General features: G+C 61.0%; 3 protein-coding genes across 3 annotated transcripts; all 3 read right to left on the reverse strand.

Annotated features, from left to right (window-relative positions):
• Positions 1-8,685: 8,685 nt before the first annotated feature.
• Positions 8,686-10,056, reverse strand: LSCM1_05715 (uncharacterized protein; the record flags this gene model as incomplete). The annotated part of the gene is made up of 1 exon (XM_067323159.1): positions 8,686-10,056. The coding sequence occupies one exon, from the start codon at positions 10,054-10,056 to the stop codon at positions 8,686-8,688; it is 1,371 nt and encodes a 456-aa protein (XP_067179794.1).
• A 1,301-nt stretch (positions 10,057-11,357) lies between these two features.
• On the reverse strand, positions 11,358-13,622 carry LSCM1_05716 (uncharacterized protein; the record flags this gene model as incomplete). Its single annotated transcript, XM_067323160.1, has 1 exon — positions 11,358-13,622. One exon carries the CDS (start codon positions 13,620-13,622, stop codon positions 11,358-11,360), a length of 2,265 nt encoding a protein of 754 aa, XP_067179795.1.
• Positions 13,623-15,247: 1,625 nt separating this feature from the next.
• LSCM1_05717 (uncharacterized protein) lies at positions 15,248-17,047 on the reverse strand (the record flags this gene model as incomplete). The annotated part of the gene is made up of 1 exon (XM_067323161.1): positions 15,248-17,047. One exon carries the CDS (start codon positions 17,045-17,047, stop codon positions 15,248-15,250), a length of 1,800 nt encoding a protein of 599 aa, XP_067179796.1.
• Between the last annotated feature and the right edge of the window lie 107 nt (positions 17,048-17,154).

Consider the following 17,154-nt stretch of genomic DNA (forward strand, 5'->3'; position numbering starts at 1 on the left):
AGGTCCACGCTACTGTTGCGCACCGCTTCGCCGTCCGTTTGGCCACCCGCCGTCGCTGCCTCCGCCAGTGTTCCCACCAACGACGCCCCACCCTGCAAGGCGCCCCCGCTGTCGCCCTGCAGAGTAGACCTGGAACGCTGCAGCGGCGTCGCGCCAGGCTCGCTGTCCTTGCCTCGCACCGTCCGATGCACCAGGGCCGTCTCCAACGTATAGTCAGCGACATCCGCCGGGTCTGTATGGGTCAAGTTTTGACGAAGTAGTGTGACCAGCTGCACCAGGTCCGTCTCACGCAGCTCTAGCAACACGTCCGCACTAAAGATGTCGATGCGGGGCGGGTCCTTCGACTCCGGATCGAGTGCGGTGCGCACAGCTATCTCGAGGCACGTCTGCACAGGCAGAAGAGGGAAGCAACGGCCGACCGACAGCGGCACATCCGGCAGTCCACTGCTCCTGCACGACGCCGAAGACGGAGAGGGCGAAGTGGGCATCGCCTCACGCCACATGCCCACCTCGCTAACCGAAACGCTCATCGACTCCAGCCCATCTGCGGCGCAGAGGCTGTTCTGTAGGGTCAGGCTTCCAAGGGATGCGCAAAAGCGATGGGTTATGGCAGTGCCGGCGGCGGCGCCACCGCTGCCAGCGCGTGGATCGACCGGGAGGACGACCAGGGTGTCACGAACCAGCACCCGCATGCTCATGAGCAGCCGCGGGCCCTCACGAGCTGGCGGCAGGGTACGGCCATTGTACAGTGGGCGGCTTGCCAGGCCGCTGATGCGGGAAAAGAGTCCCGCTGTGAAGTACGTCTTGAAGACCATCACGGTGTGCATGTCGAAGGTGACGGTGCTGGCACCCACCTCAAGCTCGACCGCACTAGAGTAGCGCAGCTCCTCCGCATTCGCCAGCGACCGCTTTTCACCCACCTCGGCGAAGAGCGGCATAACCGGCCGGCCCTTGCGAAAGCTGAAGCTAATGTGCGCCGTCTGAGGATGAGCACCTGTGTCGAGCTGCTTTGTAGAGCGGCTGCCGTCAGCGTAGGCCGCCGCGGCCTTGCCGCGGGTCGCCGTTGGCGCTGATACGCCTTCCGAGAAATGGGGCAGTGCTGACGACGGCGTCACGGGTCTCGCAGCACGGCCCGCCGCGCCCGTTTCCGCGGAGGGGGTGCGGCAGTAGGCAAGCAGCGTGCGGTTGGCATCGGCCAACCCGAAGGACGCCAGGACGCCTGCAGAGACCTCGCCGACGTGCCCAGAGAGGTCCATTGTGACCGCGCGCTTGGTTAGTCGCATCTCGACCCCTCGCATGCTGACCGACACGAATGGGGCATCCCTGTCTTCTCCAGGCGCCCGGTTCAGCAGTGTCAGTGTGATGGGCCCCGGTATGCGCACAAAGACGTCTGCCACGTGCCGATCCGGCATCAAGCACTGCTGCCGCACGAGGTTAATTTGGTAGACGAGGTCGTGGAAGCGGCTGGCAGCGCTTCTTCTGTGCGACGGGGCCGCGGCTCCCCTCGTGCGGGCCTCTTCATGTACCGCTACGGAGGCGGTCGTGGTGGCAGGCTCAAGGTACGCGTGCTTTCCGTCCGCCGAGCGATCTGCTATCGTGGCGGTCGACTTGGCGTTCACGCCATCATCAGTGTCGTCGGAGCTACTATCCATGGCGGAGAGAGCAAGGTTCACCATGTCCATGACCGTCTCTAGTAATTCCACGCATGGTGTACCAACGCACACATTCAAGGCAGCGTTGAGGTTGACCGCCACGGCCGTCGGGGCGTCGCCCTCACTGAGAAGATCCACGCGCACCCCGCCTCCAGAGAAAATGGGGTAGTCGATGTCGCGAGCAGAAACGATGTGCGGTCGATTTAGCCACAGCACCACTTTTCTATTGTAGGTGCGCACCGCAAGAATGAGCTCGGCACTGGCGCACTCCACTTGGAAGGCGGGTGGCTGCACCACGGCGAGTGAGCACGGGTCGTCCTCGTGCACGTCAAGCCCTAGGCGCTCGACAAGAAGCTCGAGCCGCATCACCGACGGATCACTGCTACCCTGAGACGCGTGTGCGGAGACGTCTTTCTCCACGCTGCCGCTGAGCAGCTCCGCTCTGGCAGGAGGGGGCGACAGAGTCCGTGCCGCGGCCGCCGCGCAATGTCCCAGAATGGGGGAGCCGTTGCCAACTGCGTCCACGCCGCAGTGCTCCTCCGCGCTTGCATTGGCGTGGCCGCGGTGCACTGCAGCGCACTCCGAAGTGGCGGAACTGTGGCGTAGCAGTTCCCTGTTCCGCCACGACGGCCCTGCTAAATCCATGCCACCAGGGCCGCCTCCGCTGGTGTCGCCGCCCAGCGAGCCCGTTCGAATGGATCCGGCAACGGGTGGTCGTAGGCTGGAGCGCCAGGCATCTACCATGGTGGTGACGAGGTACATCTGATGCACAGAACATGCCACTCGCAGTGACGGTACCTTCAGCCGCAGTACGACCGCCTCACGAGATCTGTTGCAGTCATCAATGCGCTGCAGCACGTCCGCCGCGATGGACACCTCTGGCATCACGAGGAAACCGCTTTGCGGTCGCCGCATCGCCTGCTCCACGGTTGTCAGCTCGAGGTAAAACTTTGAGAAGTTCGCCTTGTGCGGGTAGTAGCAGAGCGCCTCCTCGGCCGCCGCGCAGCAAGGGGAGCTGCAGGACTCGTTGCTCGCGCCCCCCCGCGTCAGCGCCGTGCTGGACGCGCAGGACTTGGTGCTTGGGATGGCGGTGGCGGTCATGAGCCGTCGCCTCTTCTCCGTTTCAGAAAGAGGCCGTGCCTTGAAGCGCACACGGCCTAAGGAGAGGCACAGGGCCGGCCCCTGCGCATCTGCGCTAAGGCTCTTGGGCAGTATGAGCACCGGTGCGGAGGCGTCCACCGTGACATAGAGCCCTTTGGCTTTGGCCATGGAGGATCGCACCTCATGCGTTGCCGCAGACCCCACCGCAGACGCCGCCTGCTTCGTGGACTCGGCGAACCCTGACAAGTCCAGCCCGACCGGCGGTGAAAAGAAGCGGACCAGCTTCTCGATCGTGCGCGGGTCTGCAACAATGCGCAGTGGGAGCAGCTTCACCTTGATCGCCACGTCCACCGCCGTGTCAAGCAGCGGCTGCTCTACCGGATTCAGGAACCCCGTGATGCTGAAAAGCGGTGTCGCGTAGTCGAGCCGCGTGTTTTGCTTGCCCTCTTCGCAGCAGCTGCTGCCGCTGCCGCTGCTGCTCGACTCGCGGGTGCCAGGAGGAAGCGCCGGCCGTGACGAGGGCAGGAGCGCCGCCTTGTCGTTCAGGTCGAGCACGTCGCACATGGCAGGTGCGTCAGGCGATAGCGGTTTTCCACTGTCCACGTCCGTGAGGGGTCGCATGGAGACGCGCACCCCGTTTGGGCTCAACTTGCTGGCGCAACGATCGACCTGCACGCCTTCGATGAGGTAGGGCACCAAACTAGCACAGCTACTTGAGCGTGCGGCTGCCTCAGCGCCCGCACTCGCGAGCGTGGTCGGCGAGGAGTCCGGGTTCGCCAAGGTGATGTTCTGAGTTCGGAAGAAGAAGGCCAGCGAGTTTGGCTTGTGATACGAGGATACCCCGCCGCGCAGCTGAAACAGTTTGAGAGTAATGGACTCGCCCCGCTCTGTGTCGATGCGGTAGCTCGTGAGAGGGAGGTCGAAGCTCGCGCGCAGCCAGCAATACGACGGCGGCAGGCCGCCCCTGCCACCCGCGCAGCTGAGGTCGGCCACCGCGGTTTCATCAGCCTCAGCATCTGCAGCACTGATTCCGTACTCGCGCTCGATCGATTTGAATAGCTTTTCGTCTGCCTCGATTGCCTTCGCGGTGTCGCTCAGGGCAGCTGTGGCACTTGCGCAAGAGGCATCGCCGCGCCCACTCAGCCAGCTAAACCAGCCGCGCTTCGGGTGCTGCTCTTGCTGCAGCAACTGCTGCTGCATGCCTATCTGATGCTGCTTCGCCATCTCCTCAGCCTTTCGTATATCGTTGTCCTTCCGCTTCAGCTGAATCTCTTGCGCGATCTGCGCGTACACGCACTTGCGCCCCGCCTTCATGTCCTCCGTAGTCATGAGTCGCGTCACGAAGCGATAGGCCTTCTTCTTCTCCGGCGTCATTTCGATCTGCCGCACAACATCACGGTAGAGTGCTTGATAGTCCGGCTTGCAAACCTGCGAAACCTGCATGAGCAGTTGCTTCCGCTTCGGCTGCGCGAGTATGGTGCGTACTGTGCGAAGGGTGTACCGCCACCACTCACGCGCGTGCCCCAGCACCGGCACGCGTGGCCGAGACTTCCGCAGCTCCGACGCCTCTGCCTGGCTGGTGAAGCGCATCGAGGTCTCGAGTAGCGTTGTGTACTGTGAGCGGGTGAGGTTGGCCATCACGTACTGCAGCTTCACGGACACATCCGCAAAGGGTGTATCGAGCAGCTGACGCACACACAACTTGAAGACCACCTTCGCGTCCACGCTACCCGACACGGGACCCAGGATGGTGGACAAGGCGACGTTGCCGTCCCGCACGCGCTGCCGCATGCGATGATACCACTGCTGCCAGTCGCTGATCTGAGAGAGCCACGTACGGCCTAGTGCGGTGTTTGCCCGTATGCGGGCCGCGTCATCGCAGTAGAGCTGTAAGTCGTTGAACACCAGCCGCTTCCACATGCGCTGCAACCCGCATGGATCGGTAAACATCGGCTGCCCAGTGGACTCATTCATCGTCAGCAACTGCACCCCACCGAGCACTGCGCCGAGCACCGTCTCGGTGTCCTCGTCCTCGTAGCGGATGTGCACCGTGCCCACCTTCACGATCACATTATTCACCACCAGCTCGCCAAGTCGCGAAAAGAAGCCACCGCCTCCCTTCGCCGCGGCCCCGTCACCGCCGGAAGTGGGCAGCGGTGCCCCTTGCTGCTGCTCCATCTGCTCACGCTGGCGCTTGCGCTCCGCCTCGAAGGCGTCGAGCTCCTTCGCCTTTGCCGCAGCCAGGGCCGCCCACTTCTCGGCCTTCGCGCTGCGCTTACAGCTGCCGCTGCTGCTGCCCACCATCGCTGCGCCATTGCCGTCGCTGCTACCGGCATGCGCACCCTTTAGAGTCACCAGCACCTCCCCCACCTCCAGCACAACAGGTTCGGAGCGAAGGTGTTTGATGGGAATCGAGAGAGAGACATTTTTGCAGATGCCACGGTATGTCTTGATGGGCAAGAAAGCCTTCTTTGCTGTCGACCTCGGCACCTCGGCGTCTTCGCCAGTGCAGTCGTCGCTCTCCTCAGCGGCAGCGCCCAGTAGCGCGTCGAGGGCCTCGGGGCGGAGAACGAGGTCGCTCAGCGCCGCCTTTCCACTCCATATGTTGACCTTCAGCTGATCCTCGTTGACGTTCTCCACGTATTTAGACAAGTACGGCACCAGCAGTGCCGCAATGTACTTCTCCAGCATGGCGGGCTGACAGTCCAGACGGCGAGGAAGGAGGCCAGCCCCTACAGCCCTTACACACGCACGCACGCAGAGAGGGAAGGAGGGAGCCACAGAAACAAAAAAGGGAAAGACGGCTTCGGGTGCCGGGGTACTCCCCCTGAGGGACGGAGAATCACCCCTTCAGAAACAGCGCGCTATACAGCTACGCTAATAAGGGTGGGGGTGTGACTGTGCACGGCTGGAGGTATGAACCACTGCACGTGTGTATCGGGGGGGGGGGCGGTTGCGCAACGGAATGGAATCGACGGAGACCGCGCTGATGGCAATAAGGTGAGCAGCAAGAGGAGGAAGAGGGAGGGGAGGGGGGAGGGCTCAAAGCGCCGGGAATGGGGATGGGGAAGAGAGTGAGTCTGCAGCGCGGCGGCACCACTCGCGATACTGCCAAACGCCAACAGCAAACACAATTTCACAAGCAAATCGGCAAAGGAGAGACAACTGAAATCGCAGCTCGTCAGCCACACACACACACACACACACGCAGAGAGAGAGCGACGGAAACGCTGAGTGGAAAGAACCGAGAAGGTTGGAGGCGAAGGGAGAAGAGAGGACAGCTATGGCCAGACGGCGAGGCTAGACCGGTGTGGAGGAGACGGAGAGCGAAAGAGGGAGGGAGGGGACTTGTGTCACCCGAGCTTCCAGCGTAGCAGCGACAAGAGACAACCAACGGCAATGATAAAGAGAGAGGGGGGAGAGGGGAAGGAAGCCAACACGGCAAAGAGACACGGAGAGAGGGAAAGGCCGAACACACACACACACAGACAGACACAGGCGCTTTGGAAAAAAAAATGGAGGAGCCCCAAGACGAATGAGCAACACAACACACCAAGAGGGGGATCGCTAGGGGAGAATTCGAGGGCGTTCGCGTACAGAGCAGAGCGGAAAAAAAAGAGGTAAGAGAGCGCAAAGAGGCGAGACGAAATCGTCCTTGACGGTCACGTCGTGGGGAGGAGGGGAAGGTGAGAAAGCCCAGCGATGAGATGTGCGCACACACCAAGACAGCACCAGGCGCGGCGTCCACTCAGAGAGAGAGAGAGAGCGGTCTCGTCCCAACACGCTTCAACCTTCTTTTTATTTTATTTTACTTTCGTCGTACGCTTTTTTCTGTCGTTCTGGTGCGAATGTGTGTATATGCGGCTCTCTATCGTGTAGGGCTGTGGCGAATGTGAAATTATTTCGGCCGCGTATTTTCCTCTCGAGAAGGTGCAAGCACGCGCACACAAGAAGAGGGGAATGGGGGGCAAACTGGTCGGCACGAAAGATATATAAATATAAATGTGTGTGTGTGTGTGTGACGTAGCGAAGGGCACAATCCAGCGAGGAGCAGCTTACATGCACACATACACGCAGAGAATTTAACACACCTGCCCGTCTCTATCACTCTGTCACTCACTCTCTCTCTGTGCTGTCGCTGCCTTCCACTTCGACAAGCAGAAGAACCGCCAATCAACAATGGCTTCGCCCTCGATGTACACATGCACACACTGCGTAGGTGAGAGAGGGAAGGGAGGGGAGAGAGCGACGTGTAGAGGGTCCCTTTAATCGCTACTGCTCTGCACAGGGCACGCGTACGTACCCCACTCGTGATGTGGGCCTAAAGTGCGAGGAGGAGGAGGAAAGGGGGGGCGCGGTTCTCGCGTAGAGCTCCTCGAAAGGAGAGGGCCTCTCCGTGAGTGGACAGACACGAATGCTTGCGTTCCCACTGAGCCCGCCGTTCCGTTCGCAGGGCGGAGGAAGAGACGCGAGCTGCTCGTGCCCGTAATCCGGGGGTCTCGTCGCCGTTTCCTCTCTTCCTTCAGAATGACGATATGAGTGCCTGCGTGAGTCGGTGTCGCTGCACAGAGCTCACAACAGTTTTTTTTCGTGCGTGTGTGTGTGTGTGTTCTTAAAGCCTCTCCGGCCGCCTTTGCTGTTTGGGCCCGTGGTGTACGCGGGTGTTCACGTCTCAGCGCTTATGTGATAGGGAATGAGAGAAAGGGCGACTCGAGGTGGGAAAAAGGGGGGGGTCGGCTTGCGACGGTGATGCTGACGGCCCTTGGCGGCTGGCGGTGGCTCACGTTGGCACGTAAGCGCGCGACAGAAGCAGAGAGGCCCGACGCCGGAGAGGAAACGGCGGAGAGAGAGAGACGCTAGAAAATGGAGCGAGCGAAGAATTGCTTACCGGTACGAACACAGCTGGAGTGCGGCTCCCCTTCCTCCCGCCACTGCCTAACCCTTCTTTGGGCGCCCTCCTTTTCAGCCTCCTCTTTCTGCTCGCTGCTCCGCGATCTCCCAATGTCGCCTCCGCGCGAGCACGTGATGGGCCACCCGAGTCTTTCCCCACCCGTACGCGCACGCAAACGGGAGACGATACGAGCACCGACACACAGCAGTAGTGCTGAGCACAGGTGCACCAGCTCCGGCTTCGGCAACGGATCTCAAGCACGCACACGAACACAAGTGGGAAACTACAGAGAAGAGCGCAAGGGAAAAGGGGGAGGGGGAGGTGTAGCTGCGGGGAGTGTGATATCCAAAGGTGAGAAGGAGGATGGGGGTGGACGTGCGAGACGATGGAGTGGGGTGGCGGAGAAAACGGGCCGTGCCAGTTCGTGCTCTACACCAGCACACAGAGAGAAGACATCCGAAAAGGCGGGGTGAGTGGTGTGGCCCTGCGGCGAAAGAGGGACAGTGCACCGTTTGGAGGTCCGGTGGGAAGGCTAGGGGTAAAACAGAAGAGCTTTATGCGCGAGCGTGTCCCATGTACGTATGCATGTACATGTGTAAACCGTTGAGGTGAGGAAAAGGGGGGAATAAAGATGGACGAATGCGCTATGGGGCGTCGCTTTCGTAACGCACAGCAACCGCAGCAGTAGAAGCGACTGGCAGGCAGCCAGAAAGGACGAGACGCGCGCCTCTGGGTTAGACACCAGAAATGCAAAAGCGCATCGGCGGCTGAACAAGAGAGAGGGATGCGCCAATCGCCTCCCTCTCAACTCGGCCCTCCATCGTGTCGCTTAGTTGAGACAGCGCGTGGCGTGCTGTCCACGCCGCGTATCCTTCCCCCTTCTCTGGCTATACGTTCTTGGGACCGTCACTGATGTGCGTGTGCGCGCGTGAGAGTGTGAGAAGCTACTGTGACAGTGAATGAAACGAAGAAAAATGGCGAGGAGAACACTGTGTGCAAGCGCTGTAGGATGCGGAACAGGGGGTGCTGCCCTGGTGATGGTCATAGATCGTCGTCTTCGGTGGCCTTCCGCGAGGGATGCTGCGCCTCCAGCTGAGAAGGGTGTATCTCGTCTGTACGTACGCCGCCATTGCGGCCATGACCGCCATCGGTCAGCAATCCCCAATCCGCCAGCTGCTCGTGCACTGCAGTCATCAGTGACATCGGCGAAGTCCCGGGAGGGACATCCTGGCCCAGCTCCCAGATCATTACCCCAGACAAGCTAGCAGCGCGGGCCAGCTGCATTTTGCGCTTGACATCGTCGTAGCCAGTGAAGCTGTACCCGTCGTACTCGCTCAACGCTCGCAGCTCCGCTCCCCCCTCGGCCCAGGTCGGGTGCTCCCTCCTAGCCCACTGTTGGATCAAGTGCCAGAGGTGGCCGTACGTCTCCGGCGGCAGTCGCTTGTTCACTCGATGACGGCCGTAAAAGGGTATTCCAAGGGTGAGCTTGCGGCGGTGGTCCTGCTCTGCGCGAGACCGCTGGCGCGGCTTTCCCCGACGCCTGTTGTACGCGGCCTCGCTAAAGAGCCCGATCACCTCTTCCCTGAGCACCGCGGCAGCGTATTCGACGGAGCTATGGGGCGCACTTCCGTCAACGTGGTCGTACGCCATCCAGTGAATGTAATCGAGCGACTGGAGCACATCAGCGGACTGCAGTACGGCTGGGATAGACGCGTGAGGGTGGAGAGCCATGGACAAGGTGGTGCGCCGCACTTGGGTGCGGAAGCGCTGCCCACTCAGCGCTCTGACTGAGTCGTCTCCTCCCTCAACGGTCGCATAGCCGAGGGCAGATCGGAGCTCTAGCAGGAAACGGCCAAAATTCAACCACTCAGTCATTGTCTGAGGGTACTCCCAGTTGAAGTCGATGCCGTCAAGCTTTCTCTCCAGCAGCACTGCGTTCACCTCCTCGATGAATGCCAGCCGCCGCGCCATGTCCCCGACGAGGTCTGCAAACCCGTCACTACGGTCGCCACCACCAATGCAGAGCATCAGCTTTGCACCGTGCACGTCTGCCAGCTGGCGGATGCTGGCCCATTCGTCGCCAGACGGCAGGCGATCGTCTACGTGGGTAAGACGCAACGTTGTGGGGTCGACCTCGGCGCTGAAGAAGATGAGATGGGTGAGCCCTGATCTGAAGAAGACCTCATAGTTAAACGAGGCCTGACGGTACTCGGGCAAATAACCAAAGACGGTAAAAGGCGGTGGAGGGGAAGCCGCAGCAGTCAAGTTGTTGTGCCCACTGTTGGTAGCGGTAGCGCGCGCGACTGCAGGAGCAGCAGCCGCTACCCTCGTGCACAGTAGGTCACCCAGACAGCTGGGGTGGAGCACTGCCGCCAGGCAAGCCAGTAGCACCAGTGCGCTCCTCGGCAGCATCGTCTCCAGAGGTGCCACAGGAGGGGCGGCGCTGAGGTGAGTCCGTCGGGAAGTGAGACGGTGAGTGGTGAGGTGCCAATGCAGAAGCGTCCGAGGGCGCCAACGCTATTCTGCCCGCTCGGCCTGTGAGCGGTCTCTCTCTCTCCTCCTCTGTCTGTGTGTGTGTGTGTTTGGGGAGGAGGGGGCGACGGCGCGACAAAGATGAGAATGAGAGAGAGAGAGTCGCGCGCGGAGACGGCAAAAGGGGGAAGGGGGCCGCGTCGGTGACGTCATGAACGTAGGCGATGCGTAAAACGCACGGCGCCGCACAATCAGAGGTGTCGATTCCGTGGGCGGTACAGCAACCGTTCAAAAAAGGGGGAGAGAGGGCGAGAGGAGAGCACGCGGGAGATGGGGGAGGGGAGGAGTTGGCACCGTTTGCGCACACGCGACACTCTCACACGCGCATTGCGTCGTCTCCCACTCCGATGGGCGAACGGCGAGGGAGGGCGGGGAATGGCGCGGCGTAACGTTTGTGCGCATGTGAGCATTCGCGCTCAGACAAAGCATGAAAAATGTCTCGCTACTCCTCCTCGATGGGTAAAAAGTCGTCGCTTGGCTATCACAACCGTGCGCCACTGCCCACGGTGGTTATAGCCGCGTCACCATCTCGAATACGTCTCCCGTAGTCCAAAGGGTGAAAGGGCAACTGCGAGAAGCGGCAGAAAGGCGGAGTGGGTGGGATCCGTCTCTCCCGCTCTTCAGGCGGCCGTTGGAGCCGTGACATCAGACTCAGCCACCAACACCGCCGTCAGTCTGGCAGCGATCACAAAGCAAGTAGCAGCTTCCCCACGCCCATCCACTTCTCTCTCTCCTCCCACACAGACACGCACCAATCACGGGTGCCGCCTATTCCTCACCCCGCAGGTACGCGTGGAGAAGGGGGCGGGGAAACCCGAAAGCAATGGTTGTGCGCGTAGCCGGTCGCCGTGTGTGAAGCACCTCTTGCAGAGGCACCAGCATCCGTTGGCATCCTCGGCACAGATACAGGACGAAAGGGCCGCTTAGAGCCTCATCCACGAGCTACGGATGGGGTATGCCCTCGACACGCCCAGGCGTCTTCTTGGTCAGCCTCCCCTTCCCCTCGCACTCTGAGCGCCCCCCTTCTCACCGCCCAGTCGCGCTCTGGCGGGCCCTGCGACTTGAGCGTTTCTCTCTCTCTGCTCCATTCGCATTGGGGCAAGGGGGACGGCCTCCTCCTCGGCTGCCGCTCATCTGTGGGCGTTTCCGCCCGCTTCGCTGCTCCCCTCCCACTGGAGCCCTTAGAGCGACGCCACGTAGCTCAAGCCGATGGAGGCCCACATGACCATTGACACGGTGCACAAAATGTACTGAAAGAAAAGCATTTTTGCCCACTCGTACGTCATGAACTGGTAGGCGTTGAACAGCAGTGTGCTGTTGATCGCGGTCGGCGCCGCAAGCTCCACCATGAGCACCATGATGAGCGTCTTATCCAGCGTGCCTGCCCCACCGAAGAGAAACGGCATTGTCTTGATGAGAGAGAGGATGAGAAAGAAGCTGAAGGTCGGGGAGATGAGCATGCGGAACGCGATAGTGCCCCAGACGAACGTGGGCCGGACCCCGCGGAGCGTTAAGGTGCGCTGCACGCTGTCCAGGAACGTCTTCGTCTTCTTGGCGCCGTCGCGGTCATCGCTGTCGTCGTACTCGGTCATCGACGCCACGGAGGCGGCACTGGCACCACGGGGCATCATCGATGCAGGCAGGCGACCACGCTGCATCAGCGTCGACAGCGAAAAGGACTCGTGTGCGTCGAACGCCATCTCGTCGTGCTGCTCGTCGTACCACCTGGCATAAGCCTCATCCTCGCCGAGCAGCTGCCAGTCCTCTGGCTGCAGCGGGTACTCCGTGTTTTGCTCGGCGTGCCGGAGGCGCACCGGTGCCTGCCCAGCCGCTGGCCCCGCCGCGTTAGCCGAGGAGGACCCGACAAGGTTGCTGCCGAGCAGTAGCAGTGACGACGGAATCGACCCCTCGCCAATCAAAGAGATGGCGTCCATCACAATCTCCAGCGGTCCGCCTTCAAACAGCCCACGCACGGGAGGAACGATGCCGATAAAGATGCCTGTCACTACGGCGAGGAAGGGAATACTCGTCATGAGCTTCTTGACGAGAGCCCAGGCAGCACGACCAAACTGGTGTGCCTTCTCCGACGCGGACTTCTTGTTAAGGGCCTTTATTTCGCTCTCGTACTTGACGCGAAGGAAGCCGGCAGCGGCCCAATCATACGGCAGTCGCTCCGCCGTCGCCATCGTGTATGCGCGCTCGGCAGCCGTGTTGGGGGACGTCACAGCGGATGGGCCAGGTATCCTGAACTTCTCAGGTGCGGGCCGCTTGCTGAGGATACGCGCGAAGCTTTTCGCCGTCTGTGTAAACGAGTTCTGTAGCGACGGGCCCGCGTCGCAGGAGTATGTGGCGGAGTGCGCACGGCAGACTGCGAAATCACCGCAGGTATCTGTGGCGGCCTCGTCATAGGCCTCCAGTGCAATTCTTCTGTCGTGGAAACTACTGCTGCCGGACGACGGCGCCGAGGTGGCGAGAGCGGGGCGGGCGGATGGGCGGCCCTCACACTCCGGACCGCCTGCCTCCGTCGCCCGGCTCTCATGGCCATCGACCTCGACGTCCTCCTCAGCGTCCTCCTTCTTGTCCGGCGCACAGTTGATGAGCAAGGAGAGTGTCTGCGTAGCGGCATCGCATCGGGCCGCCATCCGCTTGTGCTTCTGCAGAATTTCGCGGATGAGTCGCTGCTTGACGACAGCCTTCTGGCCCGCCTCCACGAAGGCCGGGCACGCAGACCACAGGTACAGCATGTAACTGACGCTGAACACGAAAATGTAGGCGCCGCTGTGCGCTATGTCAATGAACGGGACGGAGCTCGCGATGTTGTTCATGAGCGACAGAGGCAGCGTGACACCGTTCTGTGTCGAGCAGCCGACCCACGCGGCGTAGCTGTACCCAGCGTCTTCCTGCCGCTCGTCCGGCACCTCCAGCGCGTTCACGATCTCGCTCCCATCGACGCCGACCTCGCGAAAGTGCTCGCTCAGCACAACGGCCACATACGGGACGCTCGTCTTTTTCTTCTTTTTCTTCGGACGCGTCCGCTGCGTCGTGGGCAACGAAGACGGCGTCCCGTCAGCGTTGACATCTTCGGGATCCACATGATCATAGAGGAGGTCGAGTCGCACATCCTTGCGCAGCTCCTCGGGGATACCCGAGTACTTGGGGTTGGGCCGGAAGAACAGGTAGCCGAGGACGACACCCCACACGAGGCCGCACACAATCGAGACGACGGAAAACATGACGAGAATGCTGCAGCGAATGAGCACTTCGAGATCGATCGATTTGGCCGTATTGGACAAGGTGAGGGATGTGAGGAGGACCATGGAGATCAGGTAGGCGAAGTTGCGCAGCGTAGTCGCGCTGTGCGGAATCGTGTTTGTGGTGAACACGCCGACCAGCACCGCCACGATCACCTTGCTGACGGCGATGAATGTCACACCAAAAATGTTCATCTTTGCCGCGTCCGTACGTCCGGTGTTGCCCTCGCCTTTTTTGGGGGGAGGGAAGGTTCGCCCGTTGGAGGAGAAGAGAGAGAGAGACAGGGGGAAGCGAAACGACTTCAGAGGCACACACACACACACGCCTGTGCGTGTGTACGGATGTACGGGTGAGTGTGTGCTTGTGTTTGGCTGATGCGCAATGAGAGCGAATAAGCGAGGAGTGAAGGTAGAAGGAGGGAGGGGGGAATGCGAAGCGAAACACCGCCAGCCGATGCCCCTCACACACACACACACGAGCTCAAGAAAAGCTCAGAAGGCGATGGGCAGAGACGTCAAGGGAAATGAGCAACAAAACGAGAGAAACGGCAAAGAAAAGCGACCGAAGCGCACACGCACACACTTACAGCAAGGGGAGAGGGAGGGGGGAGAGCAGGCAGGCAGTCGAACAGGCCTAAGAATACGCCACTTCTTCTTCTAGGAGCACTTGTCACGACACGAGCCCCAGCAACGAAGAGACGGCCCCGAAACTGCGAATAGGTCTGCGAGTGTGTGTGTGTGTGCCGTTTGTGTGTGCCGTGTCCGCCCACCCGTCGGCTGACACATAGAGGAGTGAGTCTGTGTTACCGTCCACAGTAGAGGTCGAACGCGCTCACAAGCAGGTGCGAGAAAAAGATGTACGCTGACACTTGTTGCTACACGAGGATGAGAGACGGTGGAAGAACAGCAAGAGAGGAAGAGAGGGGCACCGCTGTCGAGGAGTCGGAGGGGTGTGATGGCCCTGTGAGAGGAAAAAAAGAAAGGGAAGAGGGGTGCATGAAGCGGTGGTGCGATATCAGCAGCGGCGGGTCAGGGGGAACGGGAGAGGAAGACAGTACGGGAGTGAGGGGGGAGAAAGGGAAGCAGTTCACATCGCTGACTTGGCAAAGCTGCATCGTGTCACGGGTCGATACTTCGTCTCGAGGGAGCTCATGAACCTTTCAGTCCAGGCGTGTGTGCGTGTGTGTGCATGTGTGTGCGCGCACACACCAACGCGAGATTCAGACCGCAAACGTGGGAAGCAGCGAGTGAAACGAGCGTCACAGAGAGTGATAGAGGAGGCGAGGTTCATATACTTTAAGCGCTGCTGCACCGTATCAGCCACGGGCGCCAGACGCCTCCCGCACACCCCATCGCACACACACACACGGACACACACAAGACTTAAGGCACAACCAACCCACCACGCGAAATCTATCGCTCTCTACCGCTCGTGTGGGCCCGATTTCCCTCTGAGGCGTCTGCCTGTGTACGTCTGTGTACATGTGTGTGTGGCGTGGCACGGCAGCCACGACCGATAGCGCCGCGTATTCGAGAACCAAGCACACACGCGTACTTCACAAAAGGGAGGATGTGCAAGACTGAGCTCCGATAACGCGATGAGGAGAACTCGAGGGGCGCTCCCACGAAGAGAGCACCAAAGGCCGACATCAGAAAAAGCGGCCGCCGTAGCCGAGGCTGCGGTCTCGGCTGAAAGGACAGGAAGGATACGCAGCCTATCCATCTCCTACTCCGCCTACCCACTTCACACACACAGACAAAGATGCACGTACACACGCACGCATACGCGCACACGTCCACCGGCGCCTCCTCACTTGCCATCAAAGACTACTGCGTTGACTCGGCGACAGAGCTGCCCCTGTGAGGCGGCGCAACCACGAGCCCCAGCTTTGGGCGTGACTCCTACGCAGCATAGCCTCCTGAACCTCCTGGTGCCTAGCTTCAAGGAGCGCCGGGTGGCCGGCAGGCAGATACGCCTCCAGCCTGTACCTCTGCTCCGGGTTCAGCACGCTGAAGTTGGCCACGCTCACCTCACGCGTGATGTCGAACTGCATGCGGTCGGCTCCGTAATGTCGAATGTGCGCCCGCAGCACATCCTGAAACTCCTCCACCTTGGCGATGCTGCCGATGTTCGCCTTGCCGCGTGTGGCAGCATCTTGAAAGGTCATCAGAATCGAGTAGGGCGAGGTCACACAGTGAACCAGCACGACTGGCCGCCCTGAGAACGCCATGCGCCAGTTCTGCACCATGTTGAAGACAAGCCCCGCATCTTTGTTGGGGAGCGCGAGGGCGATGCACCCATTGCGGCTCATGATGCTACGAATGTTGCTAAGAAACTCTAGACGCCCGTACTGTGTGCTCAGCCGCCCCGCGCCGTCAACCGCATCAATCAGCACCAGCCCGTACGGCTTGAACCCGGCTTCGGCCGGGTTGCCGTTGGCTGTCATGGCGGCCTGGTGCCGCACGTAATCGACAGGGTCGCCGATGTGCACCGTGAGGTTGCTCGACTCCTGCAATCCAAGAAATCGCTTGCACAGCCGCACCAGCGCGCCATCCTTCTCCACCACATGCACGTTAAAGTTTGGGTAGCACGTGCTTAGCCACCGCGGCATCTCGCCCGAGTGCATTCCAAGCACCAGCGTCTCAACAGGTACCTCCTTCACAAAGGAAAAGCGCCGCGGCAAAATCGCTTGGGCGGGGTCGCGCAGCACATGCACCGGCCCAAGAGTCAGCATGAGCTTGCGCGCGTACTCCTGCTCGAGGTGGCCGGGGTAGGGGACGCAGTTGTTCTGTGTTGTCACCCCTTTGCATTTCATGATGCCGTGTATCACCTCTTCGCCTTGGCCGGACATAAATTGGAGGTAGTCAGTGGCTGACATGGTCTTCTCCACCTCCGCTGCGGTGGGGGGAGATGCGCTGGCTGATGGGCCGGCGGAAGCAGCAGCAGTCGCAGTCGCAGCCACCTCCCCAGGGCGCATCATGGACTTACGGCCCAAGACGCTGCTGCTGCTCGTTTGCGCCCACTCAGTTGGCGAGGAGCCTTCGTACCCCACCGAAGAGGACCCAGCTAGTCCACCCTGTGCCGGGACGTAGTGCACGCTGCGGTAGTAAACGTCGTCTCGAAGCCTGGGGTCGAATTCAGAAAGCTCGAGGCAGACAATGTCCACCTCTCCAGAGGGGTTGGCCGCAGACGGCCGCTCGTGCAACTCGCTCGTCTCACTGAAGAGCAGCTGCGGGCGGCGCATCGCCTCCTCCTGGGCCTCGTTCACTGACTGCGGCAAGAACAAGTTGCTCGCAACGCCCTCGACATCTGATGCGCGGCTGCCGGTGGCAGAGACGCCGGCTTGGGATTGGTCGGCAAGCCCCCAAAAGACGTTGTGCGCTGGCACAAACGGGACACGCTGGATCGGGCGGCACTGTGCCAGCTGCTCCTGACGTGGCCGCACGTAGTGCTCGGTCACTCGCCATGCCAAGTACGAGAAGAATACGCCGGAGGCAAGCAGCACATACGGCGAGGCGAAGCCCTTGTCGAGTTGCTCGAAGAAGAACTCAGTGGTGTGGTGGGCGTACTGCCGCCTCGCGTGCTGTCCAACGAGAAACTGATGCGACGGCAGCGGCATGGGCACGGACTGCCTTGTGTGTGTGCGCGCGCGTGTAGGTGCCTGCTCGGTAGTGCTCCGTTTTTCTTTCACTTCTCTCCTGTCAACGGCGGAGGCAGAAAATGGAT

The sequence above is a fragment of the Leishmania martiniquensis genome, chromosome 16 (genome assembly GCF_017916325.1).
Source record: "Leishmania martiniquensis isolate LSCM1 chromosome 16, whole genome shotgun sequence".
NCBI classification, from domain to species: domain Eukaryota; phylum Euglenozoa; class Kinetoplastea; order Trypanosomatida; family Trypanosomatidae; genus Leishmania; species Leishmania martiniquensis.